We start from the raw sequence: 21025 nt of genomic DNA, 5'->3' as shown, positions 1-21025 counted from the left end.
CGACTTTGTGAGCTTGTAAGAATAAGTCGCATTGGAAACTAACTCTTACATTCGGCACCCTGAAGCGACAGTGTAGGGGTGCTAATGGCTCTCGTGTCGTTTGATACACTGTATTGCAAAAATAGCCACATGAGCATAATTCAGTGTCGCTCTACCCTTTTCAACACTCTGACATTAGGAGAACATGCACAAAAAGCATGACCATTTTTTAATCAAAGACAACTTTGTCACAGTAGTTTCAGTTATTAAAGCTGTCAGTGACGACTTTACCCTCCAATATTCAATTCCCACTTTCTTTCACACTTTGTATCTTTATTACAGCTCTTCTGCTCTCTTATCTACCATCTGTTTTCACATACATGCACAAATCCTTACACATTAAACTCACTTGCTACGGTTAGTTATTTGTATGCTGCTTCTAATAATGAAAAATGGATGTATTTAAATTTTTTCCAGCTAGATTAGTCACAAACTAAACAGCGCACAGATCCGTCACACACATTTGCCCGCCCAAAGGCTTTTACTCATGCATATGCACATTTTTGCACACCTACAAGGTCACATGTAAGAAACATGCACATATGCAGCTGATACATGGGCGCCACACTAACACGGTACATGCCAAAACGCAAACATGCTTGTTTTCAATTGGTCTGCATGCTTTGTAATGATGCTTTTTTTTTTAACATCTATTTGCTTTTTTCCTTCTTTGCTCGTGTTTGTGTGATCGTACATTTATGCGTGAATCTCCTAAATACTGAGTGAGCTGAGCTGGGCGCAGCACAGAAGTGTGGTGCATCGCAGATTCGTCAGGTTTCCTGACAGGTTGGAGAGTCATGCTTGAGGTTTGCTTCTACAGATGTGAATTTGCGTGTTAATTAGTCTGGCTCTGATTGGTTCAGATGCTAATTTGCTCCTCTTCTGACTGGTTTAACTCTTCAGTGAAGCACAAAGCCTGTCTGTGTGTCTGTCCCTGCCTACATATGCACCTATGTTTCTTCTACGTCGTTTTTTGTGTGTGTGTGTGTGTGTGTGTGTGTGTGTGTGTGTGTGTGTGTGTGTGTGTGTGTGTGTGTGTGTGTGTGTGTGTGTGTGTGTGTGTGTGTGTGTGTGTGTGTGTGTGTGTGTGTGTGTGTGTGTGTGTGTGTGTGTGTGTGTGTGTGTGTGTGTGTAAGCGTGGGCTGACTTTGCTGGGCTTTGTTTGCATGTGTGTGTGCACACAGCACTGATACTGTAACCAATCCCTCTGTTATAGTGTGAATAGTCCAGATGGTCAAATTAGCCGCTCCAACAAAGCAACAAACTAGCTACTCTAACAAATATGCGCACAAACACACACACACCAACCACCTGCTGGGTTTGTTGGTACGCACTAAACATGTACATGCATGTTAGCCAGATAGCCCAGACAGCCTGGGTGGGAAGGTGTTCGTGTGAAAGCAGAAATAGGCAGTATTATCACTTGGCCTGCGTTTGTCACACCTAATTGAATGTTTGTCTTGCAACTAGAGTCAGTACATCACTTGCAAAAATATATGAATACCAAAACAGCACAATTAAGGACTGTTTTTGAGTTTTAAATACAAAATAGTGAAAATCTTTTACCATTCTTTAAAGACAAGAAAAAGTAGGAACTTGGATTTTTAACTAACTGTGACCATCAAAAGGCCTTCCAGGATTAATTTAAACATTTATTATTGTGCTGACTTTGAAGGAGTTCTTACAAATCCAGCTGCTAATTTTACTTTCTACTCATTTTTCATTTTTCTTTCCTTTACTTTGTTCGATGCAAAAATATTTAATTTGATGAACAGAGCCTTATTACAGCAGCAAAGATAACTGTCTGACACTAAAGGGAATATAAATGGGAAAAAAAAATTAAACTGATGAAATATGTAGTTATAGGCATATTATATTTGCCATCCAAATAACACAAAGAAAATGAGGTTCTTCCACATGTTGCCTAATCATACTAATGGATAAATAATTAAAAGAACACTGCTGTGCAAGACCAAAGTACGCAATTTATTCTAATTTGAATATCAGTCCATACATTTGGACGTCAAAACACACCACGGGGTGTTTCGTTTGCTGTATATCTGAAATAAATAAGCACACCAGGACAGTTTTTTTCCCTCTAGTTATATTCTACTGACATCAGACATTAGGAAACGATGACCAGCTGAAAATAACACTTAAAAATCTTCAGAGTGGCCTGATTTACGTTCATTGGTGTGGAAGAAGGATGCAGGAAACTCAAGGATTATTCAAATAACTTTACCCTCTCCCTGATCTCATTATGGAATACAAGAGATCCTGTCATGTGAGTGAAAATAGGTCAACAATTGAGTGCAGCTCATTAAGATATTGTATTACTACTAATACCTTTGTTGTGCCCTGACCTAGTAGAAGCAGTCCTATGGTACACGATGAATCCTTGGCATTTGAGAAAGAGCCACTGCAAAAAAGAAATTAAAAAAAAAAAATGCTTATGTAAATTGGAAAAGTTTTAGGCGCTTTTTAGTTGGAATGCAACTGTTTGTCTTTTAAATTCTTCCACTCACCTGACAGCTGTGTTTCTTTGGCTTTCCCTGATGCACAAACGGCGCTCGGAGTTAACCCAGCAGCTATGTTTCTTAAAAATTCTAAAACTTCTAAATGCTCTAAAGAAATCAGAGACTCTGAAAGGTGGAGGTTTACAGAAATCAAAATTCTATACTGTAGTGTCGTTTAAGGAAAGCCAAGGAAAAAGGAATTGGAGGCAAGGGAGACCAAGTGACAGAGAAAGATAAAAAATGAAGTAAAATTTTAAAAAAGACAGATAAACAGAAAATAAAACAGTTAAACAAAGATAACTAAAGAAAGGAAGAAATAGAAAAAAAGAAATACGAGCCACATGCACATACTAGAGCAGTGGTACTGTAATTAGAGATTGAGTGGAGATGCGTCCTGTCAGATACACGTTAGTCATGATGTCGCAGTCTCGCAGTATTTGTACAGTTCTGTCTGTTGTCTCAGCTCTACCTCTGTGATGTTTGGAGTGCTACTGTCAAGATTAGCTCTTGTGTCTCTGGGAGAATTAAGATCGTGTCTGGAGTGCTGTATTGTCCCTGTCTGCCTACCTAACCGTCTAACCCGTCTGTTTGTCTATCTCCTGATCTGTCGAACCTGTTTCCTGCCGCCTGCAAAGTGAATTGTGTAAGTGATGAGATTTGCAGGACCGAAACGAAAAGTGGAACGCTGGGAAGAACTGTGCCGAATGCTGTCAAGTTAATGACAGACAAATATGGTTTTAGATTAAAGCCGGTGTGCAATGAAGCAGCTCCATGGTGCCGATTTGATAGAAAATTTCAAATTAGAATGTACTTATTTATAATAACAATTGGATATTCTTGGCTTTCGTGAACATGAAATGAAATGAGTTTTTAAATGCATAGCAGGCAGGATGTTTAACTCGGCACTAGAATCAGCAATGGATCCACCTGCATCCACTACGATGAAACCAGTAGACCCAAAACTGCTTTACTGCAAGCCTCTGAATGTAACCTGTCTGTCCTGGCTCTCCACCTGTCTGTCTCTCTGTGTAGTAAATGAAGGTGGTGTGAGACAGGCATCTAACTCCTGCCCTGATCCAGGCGAGCCAGAGAATGGAAAACGCCACGGCAATGACTTCAGGTACCACTTCAACTTACAAACATGCACTCACAGACATGTATACAACTCTGTACTTCAACAAATGTATCTGTTTAAATCTTTTATTCCTGTTCTTCTATATGCCCGACTATAATTGCATGTGTGTGTAGCATTGGCAGTGTGGTGCAGTTCAGCTGTGGAGAAGATTATGTGCTGCAGGGAAGTAAAACCATCAGCTGCCAGAGAGTGGCAGAAGTTTTTGCTGCCTGGAGTGACCACAGACCAGTCTGCAAAGGTAAGACATACATCTCAACATACATCCACACATGCAGTAAATGACACCACGGTAACAAATTTCAGGTTGAAAAGGAGGCGGTCATTCCAGATATGAAGGTAGGAAAACATACAAGCACCACCGCCAGTGCACTTTACCCTCAAATGTTGCCAGTGGGTTGGCTTTGCCTCTTGAACAGGACTGCGTTTATAGTGGAAAAAATCCCAATTCTGTTTCAAACCAGTGGCTATAAAATTATGAAACAAAACACTTCGTAATCCAGTGTTTGCAGTTTAGTGCCTCGCTGACATGTTACGGTTGTATGCTTTCGTCAGCGGAGCTATGATAGCGATTGTTCAGAACCTAAAATTACGGTAAATGAACACTACAGTAAACAAGCACTAGGTTTGATTGTTGATTATTGCTCAATACCATTCAGATCGAATAACAATTTGCAGTGGGTGTTGCATGATATTTAATCTTGGCGTATTTAAGTCTTTTTTACCTGGGGACACGTGTGATAAGTTAGACATCTCAGACATTTATTCTCCAGTTTTTCTTACTGGTTGCGGTTTTCACACCTGCCACTGTTGTAGCCTCAGACTTGCATCACACACACACACACACACACACACACACACACACACACACACACACACACACACACACACACACACACACACACACACATGCAGTAGCAGTGGAGACAGAGGGAGAGGGCGTCTGTCATGTAAAATGCCAAAGTCGTTTGTCATGTCTTCCTTCACTAGGCTTCAGACTGTGGCTGGAGACACATACTTTAACATTAAAACCAATATTCAGTGGGCATGGTTTTGTGTTTGTGTCTGCATGGGAGAGCTGGAAAGAATGAAAGTGAGGTTCTTTAACATCTAGCTAATGATGACTGAGATATAGAAGCAAAAATGAGAAAGAAATAAGAAAAGCGAGGGCAGAGAAACTAAACGAAACAGAAAGGAGGCTAAAAAGTGTCACTTTCTGCTTAAATTGTCATCCCTGTGGAAGTAAAAGTTACTGAATCCGTCACCAAGCATTTGCATATGAACAGCAGCTCAACTTTGGACTGAGTGAGGGCAAGTAGAACTCGAGGGACTCACTGTCTTCTTCGTAGACACCTGAGCGGGGCAGATGCTAGCCAGCTGTGGATCCTGCTCTCTTGACCTCTGTTTAAAGGACACAGTCGAACCACTAGTCTCCACTGCTACACTCGGTTTCACTTATGAACCAGACACACAGGGGGACTGACCTTCAGTAAGCTTTACGTTACCATGACAGCACAGAGCCCTGTAAGCAGCCGGGATATAGCCGAGCCAATGCAGTCAGGACATAACCGTCTCACTGGGGCTCTGGTTGGTTCCTGCCAGTCAACCGTAATATCCAGCTCATTATCAGAGATATTACAGGGCTGATACCTTTTGATTGGCTCTTTTATAATTGTTAATAGCTGTTAGAGATTCATCATCACTAAATACTTTATAATGAGCAATTAAATACAGCCAGTGACATTAAGCCAATCAAGTCTTACATTTACCTGCATGGGATGATGAGCTCAGTCTCCCCGAAGGAAGGCTGCCTATGACATTAAAAGTCACTGATGTTGTCCCCTGGAGCAGTGAGTGCTTAAGAAGAATGACCTCTATCACTGGGAAATAGAGCCATCAGTCAGCAGGGGTCTTTGCAGGGAAAGTATGTGGGCAGAGTGAGACATTTTCCCAGAGCTGCTGTAACTTCTCAGTAGCAGGTGTGCATTGTTAAAGCTGTGCTGAATTGAAAACACAAGTCGCCCTTATTCCCAGTCTGAACAACTGTGAGCAACAACAGCCACAACAAAGTGCGCCATCCTGCTTCATTGTTGTTGCTAAGTAACTAGTGATTCTGTGCTAGTTGATATCGAGGGCACTTTTAATTCAGCATGGTCCCCTCATGCAAGCTGCAATTTATGTCATTTATGATTAAAAGCAACCATCACGGGCCCTGAATTCTACTAAGGGATCCAGTGCTGTGCTAGTTTTGGCAACTTTTCTCCCTGTACTCCTATGTGTGATTGTTATGCAGCGTGTCTCTGTCCTACTTTGGTAAAACAGATCAGCATCCATCTCCAAAAATCCCAGACTATCACACTGAGGTTGCTTGAAGGACAAGATGCATGTAACACCAGATTCGTATCTGTTTGACAACAATGCTGAGGCTTACTTTGAGCTATATGCCAAGATCACTCTACAGTGAAAACACAAAGAAAGAAAAATCACAACAAGTGCATCACATGTGGATAAGAGACTTACAAGAGATCATTCCTATGGATGATTGGAGAAAGATATGTGCCAGATCACAGTCATTTACAATAAATACTAATCTTAGAATGTTACAATGTAAGTGGATTATGAGAACTTACATCACACCCGTTAAACTTAATAGATATAATAAGGATATTTCTGATTTATGTGTGAAATGTGGGGCAAAGGGTTCACTTCTTCATTGCCTATGCCAATGCCCAAAAATAGAAACTTTCTTGAACGGTATTTTGATTTCAGTTCAAGACATATTAGCTATTGTAATACCTAAGGATCCAAAATTGTTTATTCTTGGAAAAATACCAGAAAATATTAATTGGAACCAGAAAGAAAGGATTTTTGTGGAATTGGGTATCGTGTAGGCAAAAAGACTTATTATGAGACATTGGAAGGATACTTTTGGACCGAATACAGATGAATGGTTCAATGAATTAATAACAACTTTACCTTTAGCAAGAATTACATACACTCTTTGAAATAAACAACAAATGTTCTATGACATATGGGGACCATTTATACACTATTTAGGAAGGACAGACTCAACCTATTGTGATAATGTAAATATAGATAGCTGATGTGTTTGTATTACGGTAGTAATTATTGACAAACTTCCATAAGTGACCATAAGATGTAATTGTAACCTCTACAAATATAGAATAGTCTTACTTTATCTGTGGACATAAACAAGAGCAATAGGATGGTGACTTTTTCTACTTTAGTGTTTTTTGTTTTGTTTTTTTGGATGGGGGGTGGGGGGAGTAATTATGTAAGTTTATTATCTATGTTTGTAATTTTTAATGCATCTATTTTTTTCTTCTTTAAAAATAAAAACACATTGAACTAAAAAAAAATAAAATAAAAGCAACCATCACGGGCCCTGAATTCTACTAAGGGATCCAGTGCTGTGCTAGTTTTGGCAACTTTTCTGCCTGTACTCCTATGTGTGATTGTTATGCAGCGTGTCTCTGTCCTACTTTGGTAAAACAGATCAGAATCCATCTCCAAAAATCCCAGACTATCACACTGAGGTTGCTTGAAGGACAAGATGCATGTAACACCAGAATCGTATCTTTTTGACAACAATGCTGAGGCTTACTTTGAGCTATATGCCAAGATCACTCTACAGTGAAAACACAAAGAAAGAAAAATCACAACAAGTGCAAGTGTAAACATTTCAGATATACATCCAAAGTCAGGAAATAAAGTGTTTTGGTGGCGGTGGCTTAGAAGTGAATATAGAGACTGCTCTTCTATTTTTAACCTATTCACAGAAATGTGTTTCCCCCTAGGGACAAAAATCTAATATTGAAATTCTGGAAATAAAAATGCCTTGAAGGCAAAAGAGAAAGGTGCTTCTAAAGCTAGTAGACTGGGTGTAGAATAAACCTTGCTGTCTAGGAGAGGTCTGTTCCTCTTATCCTTATTTAACAGGCTTCATTTGCTATCTTTGCTAGACTTGCATTTTTTAACTGTCAGCAACCATGTAGATGTAGATTTACAACCAAGGAATGTAGGCATTTCCTAAGTGGCTCACACGTTGAAATGTATTCTACCACTTGCTATTACATATGCGACCATTTTATTTTTTCAATTGTATGTCCAAAAGGAGCTAGGGGCTAAATCAGCTAATATTGAATTAGTTATATACTGAAATTCCTGAACATTCGTAATGATGCCAAGAAAGTTTTTAGGCAACTACAGGAAGTTATAGCACTGTAAAATGTCTGTTATCACAGTCATTAAGCTGCATTTATGTTTACTAAAGGGTATACTCTAAACAAGTGTATAAACATGAATCCTGTGTGAGCAACCACTCCAGTACAAAATACAGATAGTTGAGTTCCTATTTTCACCAAAAAATGTGATTTTTTTCAGTTGCCAACAATGTTTGAAGAGGTGTCTGAGGTGCTGGAAAGGCCTGTGAAATTTTATTCCAAAAAGTGTAGGCCAACAAAATATTGTGCTGCATCTGCATGAACACAGCTTGATGTGCACCGTTCCGTCCGCCTTGGCACCAGCATGTTCAATTATGAAACGGACGTAAGGGCAAAAATCTGCACTTGATCCCTATGAAAATGACCTCGTGCCTCTGTTTGCGCCCACGCTGACTTTGTGGATGCATGAAAACAAATAAAGGTGCGCAGCGGGTTCAACAGGTAAGCGAGTAAATGCGCATTTGATTTTCAGTGAGAACACATTGTGTTCTCTGAAGCACAATGTCCTTATTTAGCCTACTTTGTTTCATCATGTTCAACAACAATGTAATGAGGGGAAGGCTGTGTCTAGCTGAACATAGCTCGGTTTGACCTTTACATTCACCCAGCCAATAGCTAAAGTTGAAACTCATGAATAACATTGAGAAAGAGGCAGTCTGTCAGGAAGTATCAAGCCAGCTGACTTAATAAAGGGCCACTTCTGCCAAAATACTTAAATACTGCTTAATGTGCATTTTGGAACATTATGGAGAGAATAAAGTGAATATCTATTTTAAATAGCCCTTAATTTTGTAAACAAACAGAGAGATGAACACTAGAAAGATGAGGACAGAGTGGTAATCACTTTATTAGATACAATAGAACAAATACAAAAAGAAATAAACTACAAAAACAGCCACCAAACGGCAATGTCTCTCTGTCCACTCCTATAACACTTTATGAGAGAGAGAGAGAGAGAAGAGAGAGAGAAAGAAAGAGAGAGAGAGCGCGAGTCCATGTGGCACCTTGATTAATGGACAGATGGCAAGGCCACTGAGCCAACTCTTTCTCTCTGTGTGTGTGTGTGTGTGTGTGTGTGTGTGTGTGTGTGTGTGTGTGTGTGTGTGTGTGTGTGTGTGTGTGTGTGTGTGTGTGTGTGTGTGTGTGTGTGTGTGTGTGTGTGTGTGTGTGTGAACTCCAGGGGAGTTCAGTTGATCTGCTTCAATATACTGACTCAACGAAGGGTGCTGTATCTCAGCCGGTTACACACCGGCACACACATGCACGTATGTTGGCTTCATAGAACAGAGAGAAAGAAAGAGGAGAGAGGTGTGTTGGCGCTGTTAGGACAGCCACACCGAGTGACTATCTGTGTCTGTATGTTGTGTGTGTGTGTGCAGCCATTAAAGCTCTAACCAGAACGAGGGCCATTGGAATGCTGTGTGCCAGCCTAATGATGTCATCAATCATTCTCCGTGTCCATTGGTCAATCTATCTGCTCCTGTAGGCAGCCTGGTGGAAGAATCAGTCTGACTGTCCTGCAGGATCTTCTGATCTCTAATCTGACTGTGATCTAAGTCAGTCTAAGTTTTAACTTTGTTAAAAGTTGGAAATTAACTTGTATACTGTAGGTTTTGTTGAATCAAATTTCTGCTAGACTTGTTGCTTTAATAAAAACAGTCAAAGACTCTCCAGAGAAGTCATTCAAAATAACTCTGTAATCTTACAAGTAACATATGTTCCCTTGTCATTAACGAGAAAATAGAAGATATCCCTCAACTCTTTCCATTAAAATTAGGATTTGAGGATTTCATTTTAACATACCTGCATAGCTGGTTATAGATCATCTTTGTCCATGTTAGTTTAGCAAGAAATTTCCTTAATTGAGGAGGTTCCTTCAAAAATTTACTTACTGTATTTATGAAGTTCCTTTGATGAAGAGATCACCATCTCACCATAGCTTGTAGTCATTTTCCTCATAGACTGATAAATTATATGCAGTTTCACGAAGGCACACCAGTGACTGATTCCAAGGCATAGTTTACTTGATACAGAGAGTATACCGTTTTTAAGTCAAACCAATAGTATTTTGATGGTAAATGCATATAATAATGATTATACTTGGATAACTTTGCAAAGTTCAGCAGCTTACAAACCAGCACTGGGACACAAGATGATATTTAAACCAAGAAGACTTGCTGATCTAGTATCATGCCACCCCCAAACCTGCCCATGAATTGTGTACTTTTGAAAACCCATCCGTGTGATTCGATTGTATTTTCTATCTGATTTACCTTCTTCTCTGGTCCTCTCAGTGCTGTCTGGTTGGGGATGCAAGGTCAGGCAGATAATCTGAAACTGGTAAGGGTTAAGTGTCCTTGGTATGCTTCAGCAGGTATTACCGTATGGATGATTGAAGCTGAGCCTCCACAGGGGGGACGATTCAGTAAGCACAAAGGCCATCCTGCTGAGAAAGCGGCAGCAGAGTTATAGACCTTGAGTGTAAGGAGGATCAAGCTGAAGGAAACACTTATGAGTCAAAATATTGTGAAGCTGAACAATATTAAAATTCAAAAACATTCTCACAGCAGTGTTCCCAGAGCTTATGGGGCGCGTCAGTTATGCTCTGAAGCCATAAAACAAAACTTTGGAGGAATGCAAGCAAGGGCATTGGAGCTACAGTAGAGGCTTTGGCAATGTGATCCTTGCCTGAAACATCGTTTAATCTTGGTCTGCATCCCAACGGTTTATGTGGGTATGCGTGTTTGTGTGAGTATGACAGTGAGAAAGAGAGAGACAGCGAGCAGGGAGAGTCCTGGGGGAATCCATTTGATCTGAATATACAAACACAAAAGAGTATATGTTGTTACACACACACACACACACACACACACACACACACACACACACACACACACACACACACACACACGCAAGCACACACTCCCTGCAGTTTGTACCCAAAGCATTCACTTAATCTCACTCTTTATTTCAACAATATGCTTTTAGTACCAGATAGACCTCATCAAAAATTTTAATTTGATCTGGAATTCATTCCGCAGTGATAGTGTGGCCTTTTTGGCTTGAACTCCTCTATACTGTGTGCCAGTATAAAAAATGATGACAGGGAGACACAGGCAAAGTTACAAAGACTGACAAGTAGGGAGGCAGTCAGAGAGATTTTTATGATTTTTTTAATATATATATATATATATATTGGAAAAACTCCATTACAAGTACAAGCTAAACCCTTACTTAAAGCTGCACACTATGCATTTGCCATCAACAATGAGTAAAATGACTTTGCATATTGTAAAAAGTGTCACTGTTAGTGTCAATCCCAGAGAGCGGCATGCAGATTCACACTTTGACTTTGACAGGACTTTATCTTCTTATACCTGATTGTTTTATGACCAGCAAACTCAGCTCTGTTTTCCACCATAACACGCAGATGTTTTCTGCAGACAGGGTGACTGTCATTTGTCCACTAATAAAAGGAAAACCACAAACGTGAAGGATTACATATTAAATATTGAGAAACATCTATCAGTACAAGTGTGCAGTGTTTGTCTCTAGAGTTAGTAGAGGCTCTTCAGTCAACCAAATACACAACTCCTAATGCACTGTAACATCTTAATGTCTGTTAGATATGTAATTAGACAGTTATTTGTGGAAATATTCAGCATAACAGCTTTATAAGATGTTAGCTTCATGTTGTGTGTTCAGCTTGTCCTTGTGCCACCAAGTAGAAAGTAAATGTGGTAGGGGTCTCCTGTAGTGATGAACCTAAAGAGGATCTTAAGGAATCTTTAGCTTTCAGGTGAATCTACAGCTCCGCTCAATTTTATGGGGCTTCATTAGCCTAGCCGCGCTAGACCCATGTTCTGAATTCTGAAGGCACAAGGGTCTAGGGCTGCTCGACAGGGAGGGAGGCGGGCTAAAAGGTTGTCTTTCAAGTCACTCTGCAGCAATTGGGTAGGTATACAACCAATCCAACGGATAGGCTGACGTAGTTCCTAGAGCGCCGGCGGATTGTGGCTAAGTCCCATTAGCTTCCCAACCAGCGGAGCCAACTGGTATATTAAGGATTTGCCATATCCCGTCGGCATAAGTCCAAATACGTCTTTCTTCTCAATGAAACACTTCAGTGTCGTCCTTTGTTTATCTTTCAAGTTGAATTTTAGCTTCAAATCTTTAAGGGCTGTGGCCAAAGCCGAGTCGAAAGATAACTGTTTATTGTGCGCTGGTTGTTTCTGTCAGAATCGTCACGCCTCTGTTGTCACTTAGTTACGCCCGCCTTCTGACTCTACACTTCATGGTGATTGGTCCGGCCAGTTTTAGGAGAATCCAGCCTCGAGCCTTATGGAGGGTAACTAGACCCACCCTGGCAGAGAATGAAATTCGTTGCCGTGGATTGTCTAGCGCGGCTATGCTAGGGCTTCATAGCATCTAAACCAAAATTAGCAACAAGCTTGAGAACATAGTTAAGAATTTAGCAGCTGAAGCTATTTTCATCAGAAACAAGACAAGTAGAAGATAGAGACAAAAAGACAGTGAAAAGGAAAGTTGGACTTAGGTTTGACTGCAATGCTGACTCCAAATGAAGGATAATGTTGAAAGATATACAAACTTGCAGTAGTAAAGAGTATGTATATGAGAGGATTAGTATTTCTAAAGCACTGATTTTTACAATTTTATTTTAGGAACTAACAGCAGCACTTACAGCCAACACAGTAGAGGCATGGAGTAGCACAAGAAGGTAATACTCTTACAGTGCATTTCCTCAAAGTAAAATCTACAAAAGACACAAAAAAAACAGGAAGAAAAATGGGGACAAAAGGCGATGAACAGACACCGAGAACAAATGATGGAGTGTAAAGTAAATCATGAACTACAGACAATGGCTCGTAGAGGGACCACGACGTCCGAATAAAAGGTGCAGAGAGAAAGACAGAGCGAGACAGACAGATGCGGGCCCAGAGACGGATAGAGTTTAATATAAATTATGGGATGTTAGCTCCTCTGGTAATTCTGGTGATAACTCTCTCCGCACTATTGCTATAGCAACATCGTGCCCATTCCGCTGCTGGCACAGTGACGGGCCGGCCATTCGTTCAGGACACGCTGATTGAGCTGTCAATGCGTACGCACGCTTACAAAGACACACATACACTCGGAGGCATGCAGATAAATCATTGCTCACGTGCGAAATAAGCGTGCGCACACACTCTTTATCTCTACATATCTGCTGGTGTGTAAAGTGCAGCGAGATGAACACAAGAGAAGGTCAGCTGAAGAGGTTTGGAGAGTTAGAGAATCAACTGGGTATAGTGAGGGAGGAACTCAAGCAGAGATCCAGGAGACAGAGAAACTCGGAGACGCAGACAGAGAGACAGACAGAAGCGATATACGGTTGTCTCTGAGGGGTCTTGTACTTGTTCTGACACTCTCTTACAGCACCTCTCGGATACACTCCATTACACACACAAAGAAAGACACACAAACACAATGTGGTATGATTCTTTTATTCGTCCCTACCCTTCATTCAGTCCACAGTAGCCGCTAGGAGTTTGTTTGTGTGAGTGGGAGTGCTTAAAAGTATGAATTTGCAATATCTGTGAGTGCTTGAAGGGCCTGTGTGACCATTAACTTTATTATTTTGGTGCACTTGTTCCTTAATTGTCCAGGATGTACGTTTCTTACCTGTTTTTAAAACAAGACCATGTGAGCAGTCATGCTTACGCTCTTTTTGTTTTCCGTGTGTGTTTGTGTGCGTTCGCCTGCTAACTGTACATATTCTTGCGGCCTGCCACTGAACAAACTAATTAAGGAACAAACGCTGCTTCAAACCAACCAGAAAATTACCTCCCAACTCTAACAGGACGACCCAAGGACAGACAAGCAGGTTCTCTATCACACCCAGTCACAACACAGAGCCTAATAAAGGCTTAGTTGGTTTATCGAACACCTAGCATGTGTCATTTTCAACACCCTACTGAGAGTAGTTTCGGCATTAGTGTCTGCGAGTTTCTATGACTTTCCAGCACAAGTGTTGATTACTGTAATAGATTTGTAGGGTTCCGCATAGAGAGCATCTACCTTAAGGGCATAATTGTACATCTTTACATCACCGGTCAACCAAATAAAGCTTAATTTCCCTCTTACATCATTAAGTGACAGCAAATGTAAGATACGAATTGTTCAAAGTTGTGCTTCTTTTAGATGGAATGTAATTATTACCCCAGTAGTTGTTGGGAGTTGTTGACTTCCAATAGATGTTGGGAGTAAATTGCTGGTGAATGTCTCTATCAGTCAATACCACAACTCTAGCTAATCCTGTGGTATTTCACACCCAATAGCTTCCAATTAAGTACTGTTATCCAGGGAGATGTTGCTGACAGTATCAATAACATCTATGTGACCTTCTGTTCCTCTTTCTGTTCTTGTCTGCACTTGAATTTTCTTCTCTTCTCTTCTCTTCTCTTCTCTTCTCTTCTCTTCTCTTCTCTTCTCTTCTCTTCTCTTCTCTTCTCTTCTCTTCTCTTCTCTTCTCTTCTCTTCTCTTCTCTTCTCTTCTCTTGCAGCTCTGAGCTGCTATATATTAGTCTCACTTTTAATTGTTCTTGACTGAACTTCTACTGTGACCCATAAATGCTATACATTCACTGTAGGATTTATTTAGAGAATCCCTGGCTAAGCATCACCTAAATGGTTTAATTATAAAGGTAATTGTCACTCTGTTGTAGTGCGGCGACTCAACAGTGTACAATTGCCGCTGCTAATACCACTACTAATTCTACAGTTGCTTGTATTAACAATGACATTATGTTTTTTCTATTCACAGTGAAGACTTGCGGCAGTAATCTTCAGGGGCCGTCAGGAACCTTTACGTCTCCTAACTTCCCAATTCAATATGAGAGTAACGCACAGTGTGTGTGGATAATTACTGCGTCAAATCCCAACAAGGTAAATCTCCTTTTCTTTGTCTCTGTCTGTCAAACAAACTCTCAGATCTCAAATAGTTGCCAGTTAACACATACAGACATCACTCATTTTGAAAGTAAGTGGACTATTTTTTTTTAACTTGAGTTGTAAAATATTTTGAAGTAGTTCACATCACTGATAAACTTACTGGTGGAACTTCAACACATCTGTGTTATTTCTCTTCTTTCACACTTCGCTTTGTGTTTCTATGTCTCAAAGAGTACATGTCTGTGCATCTGTCTGTGATTATACACTCATATGGTAAATATATCACTTGCAAAGTTATACGCAAAATACTATTTCACTGAACTGCGCTATTACTTTTCAGTTAATTGTGTAGTTTTATGCACTTCATTATGAAGCAATTTAACTCAGCCAGCGCACTTTGAATGTGTTATTATTACATGAATCTGCATTTGGAAATAGCAGTGCTTTGTATGTAATCTGTGGTTTTACTACTCCCAGTGTACCCAAGTTAAATACAGAAAATACTGTGGAATAAAGACAATAACTCTGAACAAAAGGGGACAAAGCTTCCATCCAACAGGTTATCGGTTGGGTGGAGGTGGGGCTCATGAAATGTTAAATAAGCAACAGCAGCATTGACAGCACAAGAACAGGGAGTGGGCGTTCGCTTAAATTCTGCAGAAGGTGTGTTGGATATGCAGTATGTTGCAGTGAGTAGAGTATGCCATGTGTGAGTGTAGCAGCGCTGCTCAAGTTGTCTTCCAGAAGTAGCTCGAAGGCTTTGCTCCATTTGAATTTCATGCATTCTATGTAATTTTAATTTGCACACAGCGGTTTCATACAGGCATTTACAAAGTTAGTTTAGCAGAATTTTTACATAATTGAAACGGCTGGATAATAATTCATGTAGAATGTATTGTAAAAGATATGCTAGTCAAAGCATATCAGTATGTAATTCTGTGTGATTGGTTAATCCTGCAAAGGGACAGACGTTGGGTTGGAGGTTAGATGGGCATCTACCATTGGTCGCTTTATGTCCCAGGAGAAATCTGATTGGTATTCAGAGACACATCCGCATTCGACTCTGGGTCTCTGTGGTGACTGCTCTGTCGTCAATGGCAACACCTGCGTCAGCACCATAGGAATGCACATATGTATCACATGCACGCATACACTGACACACTTTTCCGTAAATGTGCACTCTGTACATTTTCTGAAATGCACTCACGTACACACTTTGTCACTTTGCTCTTGCTCAGAACCTTTGTTTCTCTCTCTCCCCTGTACTGCCTCACACAATGCTCTCTGTCACTGCCCAAGGCCTCTGGTTTATGGCCTACAGCAATACATTCTCTGTTGAAGGCTACATTGTTAATGTGACTGTTGAAGGCTATGGTACTAATGCCCTTCTGCACCCTTCAGCGTGTGTGTATGTGTACATGCATGTGTAAGAAGTCTGAAAATTAATGTGTAGGTATTGTGGATGATTATGGATATTACCACACACATTGGCCTAAACTGTAGACCAGATGAATCAATGCTACATCAATACATTTTATAGCCCTTTATCTTTAAAGGCTTTATAGATACTACCTCATCATACACTAATGCTCTATACTATATCTTAGACATGTCACACACGACACTTTGTAACATATGTCTTGCACCATGCTGAAGCATATGTATGTTTTTTTTATCCCACTATATCATATATACAATATGTCAAGCACTATACTGAATCAGAGACACGTCATTTACTACACTGCACTACATGTTGCACGTGTCTTGTATGACATATCATCAATCCAGATGTCTTTACAGTCTGTAGATATGTGCAGTACCTGACACGACGAGGATGGACATCCATGTAGATGGATGCTCACAGGTTGTCTAAGGGTCTAAGACATGTACCACATAAACCACACCATCCCTGCCAGCCTTTTTAAAGACAAATAGAAGAAAACCTCTCAAATCAGCTGTCTCTTAAAAAAATCATGCTAAACTGCATTCTCATTTTGAAAGAAACAAAATTCTGTTTTGAATCAAACAAACGGTCTCACCAAAAGGTAAGACTAACTTCCAGTTTGAAAAAGAAAGGAGGTACAGGCACAGGTCAGGGTTAAGCTCTGCATCCCATTTGGGGTCATTATTCTTCCACTTAAGTTTTGTTTCACATTTTAGGAATATGGTCCACTTTGATGAATAAATTCCCAGCAAAAACTACTTGTTCGAAGCTTGGTTAAGCTTATGCACCAAAACTATGTGCTTTGGTTTAGGAAAATAGCACAGTTTAGATTAAAACATAACCCTTTCACAACATGTTTGCAGCTTTGCCTCCATTTTTTGGGTTACCATGGTGATGACTCCCACTCCATTTAAAATATGATTAGTTTGCTGAAAATGAGCCACATTAGAACCAATGAAATTAGTCACAAATGTATGTTGATTGGAAACATGTCAGCGATGCATCTCCAAGAAATGTAATCCTGCAGAAATTAACTTGAGAATGCAGTTGAGTTGCATAGAAAAATAATTTTTAGGAGACAAACAAAGCTGGACAGTTTCAAAGTGTGTGCTACAGAGTGGCTTCATCTTGGTAACAAGACTGGGAAACGTTTCCTTTTATAGAAGTAGAGTCTATGTATTACATGAAGCAGTGATAAACCATGTCTAATATTGACATTAAATAAATTCCTGGTACTGCAGACTGCCACTACCTATATATTTTTGGAATTCTGGACCATAAACCCAAGACTATAGTCAGATTAATCAGTTAGACACCAAATCTGTGCATAACAAAAGGACGGAGACTTCCTAATACACTAAGCCAGATAAAGGTACAAAGCAACAGAACAGGATGGACATGACAAATCCTTGTCTGACTACAAATCAACTCCCACCTTCATTTATTTTTAATCTGTTTTGGTGAGTTGTAGCACCTGTACAGATCCACATTCACATTACCAATATCAAGAAGAAGCTACATATTGCTTGTGGATTAATATCTTTGGCACTGTCAGGCTTTTCCTACTGACATCAGATAACTGTCATTCCTTTTTACTGTCACTGCTTTCAAGTGGATTTTAGAATTTAAAGAATTTAAAGTTGGCTAATCCAGTAGCATCAATCAGTTTAAAGGCCTCCGGAAATCTTTAGAAATACTACTTAGCGAGATGAATTCTGATTTAAAGGAGCAAGTATTGACAAAGTTTTGAGTTATTCTGAGAGTATCCGTTCTCTTGGAAAAGTCAATAGTATACATTTCATATTTATTTAATGAAAATAGGATTTAAAAGATTTTAGACTTCATACTATTGGAAAATGAATCTTCTAAATTACTTTAATATTATGTAATGTATCACATTGTTGACAAACTTTGTAATGAACCACTTTAAAAGCTGAAAAAAATACTACAATTCAGTACACAGGATAATGATCTGCAATTACTGTAGTCACTCTCTCCGGTTAAGGCTGTGCTCACAGTTAGTGTTGAACACATTTCCGTGTTTCAGAGTTCATGTTGGTTTAGGAATTCACATTCCGCCATGCTACAAATGTTTAGTGACAACCGGAAATTGCGGATCCACAGATGCATCTCTTGGAGTAAAAGGTAATTTACTAGTTCAAAAGCAGGCTTCTGTTGGGCAGGTGGCAGCGGCAAACACACAGTGGGGAATTGGCAGGTAAACAACAGGTAACAGGCAAAAATGCCGAGTGCAGAACGGGAGCGTTGACGATGTGGCGCGCTGGCAGTAAAAAGCTGTTCTCAATTAGGAGGCTGACGAGGGAATGAGGGGCGGCTTAGAGGACAGGGGAGTGGTCTGTTGATCTCCGCAGGAGGGAAGGCAGCATGATAACCCTGAACTCTGGGAAAAAACGAGACAGAATCTGAGGCTGATGAGGGGAAGAGGATGAAAGCAGCCTATCGCTTTCAGAGTAAGGGAACAGTCCCAGCTGATCCTAGCAGAACATCTCTTTTTTTATTACTTGTACACATCTATCCCTTTTTCATCCTGTACTCCCTTCCCTCCTTCTCCCTGTCTGATCCTCCTTTTCTCTCTTTTTCACACTGCCCATCCCTCCTCCTCCTCCTATTTCACTCCCAGAGGCTCTGTCCTCAGAATTACCCAGATTCTTCATTAAAGAGCTCAGGCTGAAACCACCAAATTACTATGGATAATACAGCGAGGGAGGAGGGCACTAGAGGGGGGAAATCTGTTTTTGACTGTTTAACTCATATCTCTCCCTCCATTGCACCCATTCTCACACACGTCTGATTGTCTCCTTTGTATACTCTGAACGTTAAGAGATACGGGGTTTCAGCAGCTCACCCTCTGTTCGCTCTGTCTTTGTAAGCCCCATTCCCTCAATTCCTCCTCTGTATCCCCACCCCTCTGCTTCCTCTCTCTCTCAGGTTAAGTGTTAATGGGGTTCTATAGCTCTCTGATGTTATTGCTTCATTTAGTTTTGGCAGAATGAGCCTTTGGAGCCAATTCATTCTCTCCTGTTCTCATTTAACCTTGGGGATGTTAGGACGGGATGGCCATTACTAGACTTCTCTTCTCTTCTCTTCTCTTCTCTTCTCTTCTCTTCTCTTCTCTTCTCTTCTCTTCTCTTCTCTTCTCTTCTCTTCTCTTCTCTTCTCTTCTCTTCTCTTCTCTTCTCTTCTCTTCTCTTCTCTTCTCATGCACTATTGTCTTCTCTTCTCTTCTCGTGCACTATTGTCTTCTCTTCTCTTCTCGTGCACTATTGTCTTCTCTTTACTTTCTCTATTATTTGGTTTCCTCATTTTTTCCTCTCCAAGTTCTCATCTTCTGTGATATCAGCAAATCGAAACACTTATCTCCTAATGTCTTCTGTTTATGATGCCTGAGATAGCCCAGACACAACTCGCACATATAGATTCTGGATCATAATTTTCTTATATAAATTCAAGTGTCTATTTTCCTTCTGTTACTTGATTTACATCTGGATCCACAGTCTATGTACAATGGATGGACACAAAAGGTTATTGCAGTGCTGCCATGCTAAAAAACTTAGTTCCCACCACCATAACAATCACAAAGGAAGTGCTTGCAAGGGCATGCAGCAAGAAAAGAGTACTATTTTGGATAGGCTTTCCTTGTACTTCTTTGCAGGCATTGAATTCAGTAATGCCCTGTAGGCTTAAAAAAATCAGACTTGCACACTGAAGCCACAAGGCAAACAATCTCACTGCACTGGGTTCCTTTTGCTTTCTGTCATTTAAACGGTGCCTCTGCATCTTCCTGACAGGATGAACAGCATAGCACTTTTTTAGGGATCAGGTTAAAAAATGTTTAACGTTTAAAAGAGAAGCACTATGATTCAAATAGGCTTTATAGTACAGTAGTTGCATAGCAACAGCAAAGGGCAGCTATAGCCTTTTCCAGCTGGTATCTGAAAAGGTGGCAGCTGGTGGATTCAGCTCAATGAAATAAAAGTTGGGATAAAACACTAAGTGGCAACAGGCTTCAGCTATCAGTCTTCATCAGCTAAAGTCTGACTCTCCTCACAATTTATACCATCGAGGCTGAAGCACGTTCAATGGGAGCGGTGGCGGAGGGTTTACCGTAATACTGTCACAGACTATCTATTATTCCCCCGCCCTGTCAGTGCCCGCTTTACATCACTGACTGTGTCGCTCACCAGGTGTTTCAGATATTCCTACAGTAACTGTATCTTCAAGGTATCCCTAGATGTTATTATGGTATGAGCAGGGAGGAGCCACCCTCACCTCATTGTCTCCACGACAACCAAAGGAAGTGCTTTATCAAGCAGAAATCCAATTCTGTCGCCTCATTGGCTAGAAGCCATAGATGGATGGAAAGAAGGAATGCAGCGGCCAATTAGAAAGAGAGAGACGGAGAGGGTGACAGTGAGAGAGAGAAAAGGTAGAGAGAGGCAGAGGAGATAGCCAGAGACGAAAAGTGAGAGAGAGATGGATGTTTGCATGAACACCAACCAATTAGAGGAAGGGAGAAATATGTAGAGTGTTCAGTTTCATCTATCATGCACACACACTGAGTACGGTAAAAGAGAAACAGAGCGCACAGATAAACACAAACCCACACACTGTCAGTAATGAGGTTCCGATTGGAGTTGACTTCAGTGCAATGTTCATAGATGCACACACATGGGTTCAG

The 21025-nt window shown here is 40.4% G+C and overlaps 1 protein-coding gene across 7 annotated transcripts in view; it reads left to right on the top strand.

Moving 5' to 3' along the window:
* LOC110965912 (CUB and sushi domain-containing protein 3) overlaps positions 1-21025 on the top strand; it is a 365206-nt gene that overhangs the window by 235410 nt on the left and 108771 nt on the right. For all 7 annotated transcript variants that reach the window (XM_051955084.1, XM_051955088.1, XM_051955089.1 and 4 more), the window contains 3 exons: positions 3588-3675; positions 3804-3928; positions 14755-14876. In XM_051955084.1, the coding sequence (XP_051811044.1) occupies positions 3588-3675; positions 3804-3928; positions 14755-14876 (335 nt within the window). The remainder of the gene's footprint in view (positions 1-3587; positions 3676-3803; positions 3929-14754; positions 14877-21025) is intronic.

Source organism: Acanthochromis polyacanthus, chromosome 11, assembly GCF_021347895.1.
Source record: "Acanthochromis polyacanthus isolate Apoly-LR-REF ecotype Palm Island chromosome 11, KAUST_Apoly_ChrSc, whole genome shotgun sequence".
Classification (NCBI taxonomy): domain Eukaryota; kingdom Metazoa; phylum Chordata; class Actinopteri; family Pomacentridae; genus Acanthochromis; species Acanthochromis polyacanthus.
The sequence above is the reverse complement of the archived record's forward strand: the minus strand, read 5'-3'. Positions and strand labels throughout refer to the sequence as shown.